General features: G+C 41.0%; 1 protein-coding gene across 1 annotated transcript in view; it reads right to left on the bottom strand.

Moving 5' to 3' along the window:
- Positions 1–760: 760 nt before the first annotated feature.
- Positions 761–9,564, bottom strand: part of LOC109038230 (uncharacterized) — a 30,231-nt gene continuing 21,427 nt past the window's right edge. Inside the window, exons 3-4 of the mRNA XM_072304375.1 lie at positions 5,731–8,207; positions 761–4,239 (exon numbers count right to left, since the gene is read on the bottom strand). Of these exons, the coding sequence (XP_072160476.1) occupies positions 1,205–4,239; positions 5,731–8,119 (5,424 nt within the window). The 5' untranslated portion in view covers positions 8,120–8,207 and the 3' untranslated portion in view covers positions 761–1,204. The remainder of the gene's footprint in view (positions 4,240–5,730; positions 8,208–9,564) is intronic.

Raw genomic sequence — 9,564 nt, 5'->3', positions numbered from 1 at the left:
TTTTTTTTTTTTTTTTTTTCAAACGCTCTTATGAACGAGGTATCACAAGGGGAGTCTTCCCATTTGAAAAAAAAGTTGGGGTCCGTTGTCCCCTCAAGTAGGCCCACCTTAAAATTTTAGAGGAGGGATAAATAGTAGCTCCATTTGACCTAACAACATCCTCCAAGTTCAAAAGATTTACCTCAATTAGGTAAAAAGTTACAGGGGGTCGAAGGGACTTTTGGATGACCCTATCTAAGTGAGCAAGTAGTCCAATGTCATGGACGAAATTCTAAATTACCGGAAAAATCTTAAAATTTGAAATTTCCACATACGGCGATTACTAGGCTATTTAAAAAATTACAGGCCATTCGAGCCGGAATACCTACTGATTTGTAATTCCTCTATCATTTAATTAAGGAGGGCGCGGTAAAAATAGTACAAGTCAGTTGAGGAACGCGCGGTTTTGGAATTTAGCCATCGAAATGGAACCATACGAATGGAATACACGCGTACCATAAGTTTCATTCAATTGGAGAGTAAAGTCACGCATAACACTTCATGGAGTGCAAAATAAGGTGTTGGAATGCAACGAGAATTAACTTTCACATTCTTGATCTGTTGATTTTATAAAAAAATATGCTTCCACAAAATTTTACTCCATGGATACATCGACTCCACTAACCAGTGATTTTGGTAAGGTAGACCGACAACGATTCTATTTGGGGAGCCAGCGTGAGGATACCCCGCCAGAGAAAAAGAAAAAAATATTACAAAAATATAAATTTGAGATCATACTACTCCCTTTAATGACAAAAATTCACACTTTACAATCTTCACGTGCACTCTTTATTACAGTATATTGTTGTATTTCATTTACATTATTTCAGCGTTTTAGGACCGTGAAAATGATTTTTCACGACCCATTCACAAATAATATTTTGCCATTTTCGTTTGATACACTTATCTGGAACCTGATATATCCTAACTGGTGAGCGACCTCGAGCAAACAAAAATCAAATGTATTTCTTTAAGGAGGACTACAAAGTATTTGAATCGCCCAGGAAGCTTAAAACTTAAAAATATTTCGAATGACACTTGAGTTCGTTGCTGGCCGATCTTTCCTTAAAGAAGCTAACAAGAACCAATGATTGCCACTTCGCAGGTGCCTTGACAGAGAGTATTTATGGCCGAAAGAGGCCAAACAGTGACTACAACTGAATGATTACTGACTACAAGTGAATGGTTTCTCACCAGTATGAATTCGCTTAATATGCCTCCTTAAATTGGATTTTTGGCAGAAACAGGCCGAACACTCACTGCAACTGAATGGTTTCTCACCAGCATGCGTTAACACATGGCTATTTAAACTATTTTTTTGGGAAAAAGAAGCCGAACAATGACTGCAGCTGAATGGTTTCTCACCAGTGTGCGTTCGAATATGGACCTTTAAATAGGCTTTTCGGGAGAAAGAAGCCGAACAGTGACTGCAAAAGAATGGTTTCTCACCGGTGTGCGTTTGCATGTGGCTCCTTAAATGCGGTTCATGGGAGAAAGAAGCCGAACACTGACTGCAACTGAATGGTTTCTCACCAGTGTGCTTTTGCAAGTGGTACTTTAAACTTTGTTTTTCGGGGAAAGAAGCCGAACAGTGACTGCAACTGTATGGTCTCTCACCAGTGTGCCTTCGCATATGACGCATTAAACTGAGTTTTCTAGAAAAAGAAGCCGAACACGGACTGCAGGTGAATGGTTTTTCATCAGTGTGCACACGCATGTGCTTTGATAAATAGCTCCTATCCGAAAAAGAAGCAAAACACTGACTGCAACGGAATGGTTTCTCACCAGTGTGCGTTCGTACATGGCTCTTCAACTGTTGTTTTCGGGAAAAAGAAGACGAACACTCACTGCAGCTGAATGGTTTCTCATCGGTGTGAATTCGCATATGCCGCCTTAAATCGGATTTTTGGGAGAAGGAAGACGAACAGTGACTGCAGCTGAATGGTTTCTCACCAGTGTGCGTTCGCATATGCCTCATCAAATGTTCTTTTCGGGAAAAAGAAGCCGAACACTGACTGCAGGTGAATGGTTTTTCATCAGTGTGCACACACATGTGCTTTGATAAAGAGCTCCTATCCGAAAACGAAGCAGAACACTGACTGCAACGGAATGGTTTCTCACCAGTGTGCGTTCGTACATGGCTCTTCAACTGTTCTTTTCGGGCAAAAGAAGACGAACACTCACTGCAGCAGAATGGTTTCTCATCGGTGTGAATACGCATATGCCGCCTTAAATCGGATTTTTGGGAGAAGGAAGACGAACAGTGACTGCAGTTGAATGGTTTCTCACCAGTGTGCGTTCGTATATGCCTCATCAAATTTCCTTTTTCGGAATAAGAAGCCGAACACTGAATGCAGCTGAATGGTTTCTCACCAGTGTGCGTTCGCAAATGGGACTTTAAACTGAGTTTTCTAGGAAAAGACGCCGAACACTGACTGCAGGTGAATGGTTTTTCATCAGTGTGCACACCCATGTGCTTTGATAAATAGCTCTTATCCGAAAAAGAAGCAAAACACTGACTGCAACGGAATGGTTTCTCACCAGTGTGCGTTCGTACATGGCTCTTCAACTGTTTTTTTCGGATAAAAGAAGACGAACACTCACTGCAGCTGAATGGTTTCTCATCGGTGTGAATTCGCATGTGCCGCCTTAAATCGGATTTTTGGGAGAAGGAAGACGGACAGTGACTGCAGCTGAATGTTTTCTCACCAGTGTGCGTTCGTATATGCCTCATCAAATTTACTTTTCGGGAAAAAGAAGCCGAACACTCACTGCAGCTGAATGGTTTCTCACCAGTGTGCGTTCGAATATGGACCTTTAAATCGGCTTTTCGGGAGAAAGAAGCCGAACAGTGACTGCAACAGAATGGTTTCTCACCGGTGTGCGTTTGCATGTGGCTCCTTAAATGCGGTTCATGGGAGAAAGAAGCCGAACACTGACTGCAACTGAATGGTTTCTCACCAGTGTGCTTTTGCAAGTGGTACTTTAAACTTTGTTTTTCGGGGAAAGAAGCCGAACAGTGACTGCAACTGTATGGTCTCTCACCAGTGTGCGTTCGTATATGCCTCATCAAATTTACTTTTCGGGAAAAAGAAGCCGAACACTCACTGCAGCTGAATGGTTTCTCACCAGTGTGCGTTCGTATATGGCTCTTCAAATGGTATTTTCGGGAAAAAGAAGCCGAACATTGACTGCAACTGAATGGTTTCTCCCCAGTGTGCGAACGCATGTGCCTAGTTAAACTTGATTTTAGTCTGAAAGAAGTCAAACACTGACAGCAACTGAATGGTTTCTCACCAGTGTGCGTTCTTATGTGCCCTTGTAAGGTGTGCTTAAGAGAGAAAGAAGCCGAACACTCACTGCAACTAAATGGTTTCTCACCAGTGTGCGTTCGGAGATGTTCTCGCAGTTGAAGTTTTTGGGAGAAAATAACAGAGCAATGGTTACAACTGAATGTTTTGGGACCTTTGCTTTGAATATCCGTAACTTCATGTAAGGAATCAAGTAGAGTTGTTGCGTAGGATACAGTATTTTGATCACTGCAGTTCAGAGGAGCTAGAAATTCTTCCCTTTGATTCGTGATTGAAAGATCATGGTTTGACAGATTACAGAAATAATCTTCAGGTGTTCGCGCTTCATTCTCGGCGTTTATGACATATTGACCTTCGAAGGATTGCAACGACGATTCACTTTTGATGTCATTATTGGTATGTAAGGGGTCGATCGGAATATAATTTTCTTCGCCTGGTTCGTTTTTGAATGTGGTCAAAAGGGTTGCTGAAGATTTTGATGGAATCGTCTCAAGTGCCCTGGGTTGCCTATTTTTGACACATAAATTGAGTTCGTCTTCACATTTTATAAGAAGAGGGTCTGCTGAAGATCTGGATGGACTCGTCGCAAGTTGCCTGGGCTTTGTTTTTTCGTCACAACGATTGAGTCCGTCTTCACATTTTACAAAGAGAGGGTTTGCTAAAGAACTGGAAGGAATCGCCTCAACTTGCCTTGGCGGGATACTTTCGTCATAAAAATTTAGCCCGTCTTCACATTTCACAAAGAGAAAGTCAACAGTGGGGGATCCTCTTCCAGAAGCTGATGATTCGATTGGTGGATTACGTTCGATCGGCGAGTGATCGGTTTGAGAAATTTGGAGGGTAGTATCCGCCAACGGATTCATACCGGATAGTGAGCTTCTACGGCAGTCTGCTTTGTGTCGAGAGGATTTCTGGTCGCACGTATCCTATCGCTTGCATCCCTTCGTTGTCCTGGAAAAATTTAAACAAAAAAAGTTGTCAAAAAAAGTATCACATTCCCAAGAAACGGGATATAACACCGCAATGAAATCTGGCAAACAACTTTGTATCATCAAGTGATAAAATAGTTTCGAAACCCAAAAATTCCAATCCGTTTATTCCAATCATAAATCAAGGAGATTCTTTTGAGTATCTATACATAATGCTTTCAAAAATCACCATCGGGAGGGCAAGCAATTCATGGAAAAAGTTGAAATAATTTCATTAAAATTGCATGTGGAAGAGGAGTGGAAGGTAATTACTACACGAAACTAAGTAATTCGAGGACCAGCAATACTTCAATAGTTTCAAAAACGTCGCACGGTTTGAAAAAATTCTTGCAGGAGAAATTTCTAGGAATTTCAAGGACGTACAGGACATTTATGAAGGCAGCAGAATACACCTAGAACAACCCGTTGACCCCTGCACAGTGATAGAATTGTTGATACAGCGTCTCATTGACTCGTATATATCGTATCGTATCGTGACTTGATTAGTATTCACTTACAGAGATTTTAATAAACGCAATTCACACCTTAAAATCCACAATCCATCGCTGTGAGGTCAACCACGCACCCAGACGTAACTACTGATTGCGAACGTAGAAAGCCGTTCGAACGGGTTTAAGTTTTTTGATCCTCCACAAAGAAAAACTTGTCAGGAGCTTCAAAGAGAAGGCTACTGAATAATTCAAGCCAGAAAAAAAAAAAAAAAAAAAAAAAAAAAAAAAAATTCACTCGAACTCCTAGAAAATAAAGTCGATTTAAAGGTATTTTGGGGCTAGGATAGCCTAATCACCGGTAGTACATACCATTGTTTTATTTAAAAGAAGAAGTAGACTTGAAATAAATGCAATTGCATTTTTTTAAAAAAAACCAAGTAACGTAGGATCTTGGCATTCACTGCACATAAACTAAAAAGCCCCAGAATGAGAAACAACTTTTAATCATAATTATTGACGGAGAAATAAACTTTTTACACGCTTTGGAAAATCTCAGAAGTTCGCGGTAGTCACTTTCCGGTAAGGAACTGAAGGACTCGGTTATTGTATCGAGTGGGGGGTCGAAACGATCGCAAAGGCGGTATACTACGTGTACGCGCCAAAAGCAAAGATGATGAAGATGACACCCTCTGTTTATACTGTGAAGAACCTTATGCCACATCAAGTGATGTTTGGGTCAAATGCATTCTGTGTCAAAGCTGGGCGCATTCTTCTTGCGCTGAGGAAGACCCTAAAGATAAAGGTTCAACACATTTGTGATTTGTGTAAAGAAACGTTGGTCCTCTAGAATTTTCTTTTTAAAAGAACTTAAGAGATTGAATAGGAGGACATCAAGTGGAATATTTGAAAATTTAGCTTTGTTTTTAAAGTAAAATAATTATGGTTAGAATGGTTGCTCACCGGTGTGCGTTACCACATGGCTCTTTAAACTGCATTCATCGGAAAAAGAAGCCGAACATTGACTGCAACTGAATGGTTTCTCCCCAGTGTGCGAACGCATGTGCCTAGTTAAAGTTGATTTAAGTCTGAAAGAAGTCAAACACTGACAGCAACTGAATGGTTTCTCACCAGTGTGCGTTCTTATGTGCCCTTGTAAGGTGTGCTTATGAGAGAAAGAAGCCGAACACTGACTGCAACTGAATGGTTTCTCACCAGTGTGCGTTCGCAAATGGTACTTTAATTTTTGTTTTTCGGGGAAAGAAGCCGAACAGTGACTGCAACTGTATGGTCTCTCACCAGTGTGCGTTCGCATATGACGCATTAAACTGAGTTTTCTAGAAAAAGAAACCGAACACTGACTGCAGGTGAATGGTTTTTCATCAGTGTGCACACGCATGTGCTTTGATAAATAGCTCCGATCCGAAAAAGAAGCAGAACACTGACTGCAACGGAATGGTTTCTCACCAGTGTGCGTTCGTACATGGCTCTTCAACTGTTCTTTTCGGGCAAAAGAAGACGAACACTCACTGCAGCTGAATGGTTTCTCATCGGTGTGAATACGCATATGCCGCCTTAAATCGGATTTTTGGGAGAAGGAAGACGAACAGTGACTGCAGTTGAATAGTTTCTCACCACTGTGCGTTCGTATATGCCTCATCAAATTTTGTTTTCGGGAAAAAGAAGCCGAACACTGAATACAGCAGAATGGTTTCTCGCCAGTGTGCGTTTGCATGTGGCTCCTTAAATGCGGTTTATGGGAGAATGAAGCCGAGCACTGACTGCAACTGAATGGTTTCTCACGAGTGTGCGTTAGCAAATGGTACTTTAAACTTTGTTTTTCGGGGAAAGAAGCCAAACAGTGACTGCAACTGTATGGTCTCTCACCAGTGTGCGTTCGAATATGGACCTTTAAATAGGCTTTTCGGGAGAAAGAAGCCGAACAGTGACTGCAACAGAATGGTTTCTCACCGATGTGCGTTTTCATGTGGCTCCTTAAATGCGGTTTTTGGGAGAAAGAAGCCGAACACTGACTGCAACTAAATTGTTTCTCACCAGTGTGCCTTCGCATATGACGCATTAAACTGAGTTTTCTCCGAAAAGACGCCGAACACTGACTGCAGGTGAATGGTTTTTCATCAGTGTGCACACCCATGTGCTTTGATAAATAGCTCTTATCCGAAAAAGAAGCAGAACACTGACTGCAACGGAATGGTTTCTCACCAGTGTGCATTCGTACATGGCTCATCAACTGTTGTCTTCGGATAAAAGAAGACGAACACTCACTGCAGCTGAATGGTTTCTCATCGGTGTGAATTCGCATATGCCGCCTTAAATCGGATTTTTGGGAGAAGGAAGACGGACAGTGACTGCAGCTGAATGGTTTCTCACCAGTGTGCGTTCGTATATGCCTCATCAAATTTACTTTTCGGGAAAAAGAAGCAGAACACTCACTGCAGCTGAATGGTTTCTCATCGGTGTGAATTCGCATATGCTGCCTTAAATCGGATTTTTGGGAGGAGGAGGCCGAACCGTGACTGCAGCTGTATGGTTTCTCTTCGGTGTGCGTTCGGAGATGTTCTCGCAGTTGAAGTTTTTGGGAGAAAATAACAGAGCAATGGTTACAACTGAATGTTTTGGGACCTTTGCTTTGAATATCCGTAACTTCATGAAAGGATTCAAGTAGAGTTGTTGTGTAGGATACAGTTTTTTGATCACTGCAGTTCAGAGGAGCTAGAAATTCTTCCCTTTGATTCGTGATTAAAAGATCATGGTTTGACGGATTACAGAAATAATATCCAGGTGTTCGCGCTTCATTCTCAGCGTTTACGACATTTTGACCTTCGAAGGATTGCAACGACGATTCTCTTTTGATGTCATTATTGGTATGTAAGGGGTCGATCGGAACAAAATTTTCTTCGCCTGGTTCGTTTTTGAATGTGGTCAAAAGGGTTGCTGAAGATCTTGATGGAATCGTCTCAAGTGTCCTGGGTTGCCAATTTTTGACACATAAAGTTAGTTCGTCTTCACATTTTATAAGAAGAGGGTCTGCTGAAGATCTGGATGGACTCGTCGCAAGTTGCCTGGGTTTTGTATTTTCCTCACAACGATTGAGTCCGTCTTCACATTTTACAAAGAGAGGGTTTGCTAAAGAACTGGGAGGAATCGTCTCAACTTGCCTTGGTGGGATACTTTCGTCATAAAAGTTTAGCCCGTCTTCACATTTCACAAAGAGAAAGTCAACAGAGGGGGATCCTCTTCCAGAAGCTGATGATTCGATTGGTGGATTACGTTCGATCGGCGAGTGATCTGTTGAAGAAATTTGGAGGGTAGTATCCGCCAACGGATTCATACCGGATAGTGAGCTTTTACGGCAGTCTGCTTTGTGTCGAGAGGATTTCTGGTCGCACGTATCCTATCGCTTGCATCCCTTCGTTGTCCTGGAAAGATTTAAACAAAAAAAGGTGTCAAAGAAAGTATCACATTCCCAAGAAAGGGGATATAACACCGCAATGAAATCTGGCAAACAACTTTGTATCAGCAACTGATAGAATAATTTCGAAACCCAAATATTGCAAATCGTTTATTTCGATCATAAATCATGAAGATTACTTTTTATAATTTTTACAATATGCTTTCGTAAAACACCATCGAATTGATTGAGAAAGTAGAAATTATTTCTTAAAAATCGCATCTGAAAGAGACATTAAATGTAGTTACTACAGAAAACAAAGAAAATCGAGTACCTGCAGTACCTCAATAGTTTCAAAAAGTTCGCAGACTGGAGAAATGCCACGGAATTTCATGGACGTGCAAGTTATTGGTGAAGGCATGATAAGGAAAATATACCAAGAACAACCAGATAACTCCTGCACCAAGGGTTAATACAGCGCCTCATTGACTTGTGTAGATGAACCTGATTAGTATTCATTTACAGAGATTGTAAAAAACGTAAGCAACACCTTAATTGAATCCACGAGCCATCGCTGTGAGGTCAACCACGCACCCTTACGTGACCACTGATTGCGAACGTAGAAAGCCGTTTGAACTTATTTAAGTTTTTTGATCCTCCACAAGCAAAAACCTATCAGGAGCTTCAAAAAGAAGGCTACCTACTTAATAACTCAAGCCAAAAAAGAAAGAAGTTCAGTCCAACTCCTAGAAAATAAAGTCGATTTAAAGGTATTTTGGAGCTAGGATAGCCTAATGACCCGGAGAATATCCCGTTGTTTTATTTATAAGAAGAAATATACGGGCAATTCTACGAAAACTGTCCAATTCCAGTCATGATCGTTTTATTTGTAAAATTTGTGATAAAAAGTCTCACATTTCACCAAATCTGATGGAAAATGAGTGTTTTAACGAGTTATAACCATTACAACTGTGTAAATTGATGGATTGAGCTTCATTTCCAGCTTTAACTGCTTAAAATGTCACGACCGTCACTGTCATGCTTGGTAGGTTCCAATGTTCACAACCTCATAACTTTTTTTAGGTCTGATAAATTTTTCTGATTTGTGTACTAATTTCATCAAAAATACTTGCAGTTGAGTAAAAAATGCATTTAATTACGAAAAACATTCACCCAATTACGTTATCCACCCAAAATATTTCGAAAATATGCTGTCATTAAGTTTCACGTCACGACCGTCCCAGGTGTTTTTGCTTGTCAAAACGGCCGCTAGGAGCTGTTAAATCGCTGCGAAAATGATTTGAGGGTGTACAAGTGAAATGAAGGTGTTAGTATGGTGCAAGCTTGCGCAGTAATCGCCCAAAGTCATTTTGAAGATTCTGCCA

The sequence above is a fragment of the Bemisia tabaci genome, chromosome 9, assembly GCF_918797505.1.
Source record: "Bemisia tabaci chromosome 9, PGI_BMITA_v3".
Lineage (NCBI taxonomy): Eukaryota > Metazoa > Arthropoda > Insecta > Hemiptera > Aleyrodidae > Bemisia > Bemisia tabaci.
Note: the sequence above shows the minus strand (reverse complement) of the source record. Positions and strands in the feature narration are given on the sequence as shown.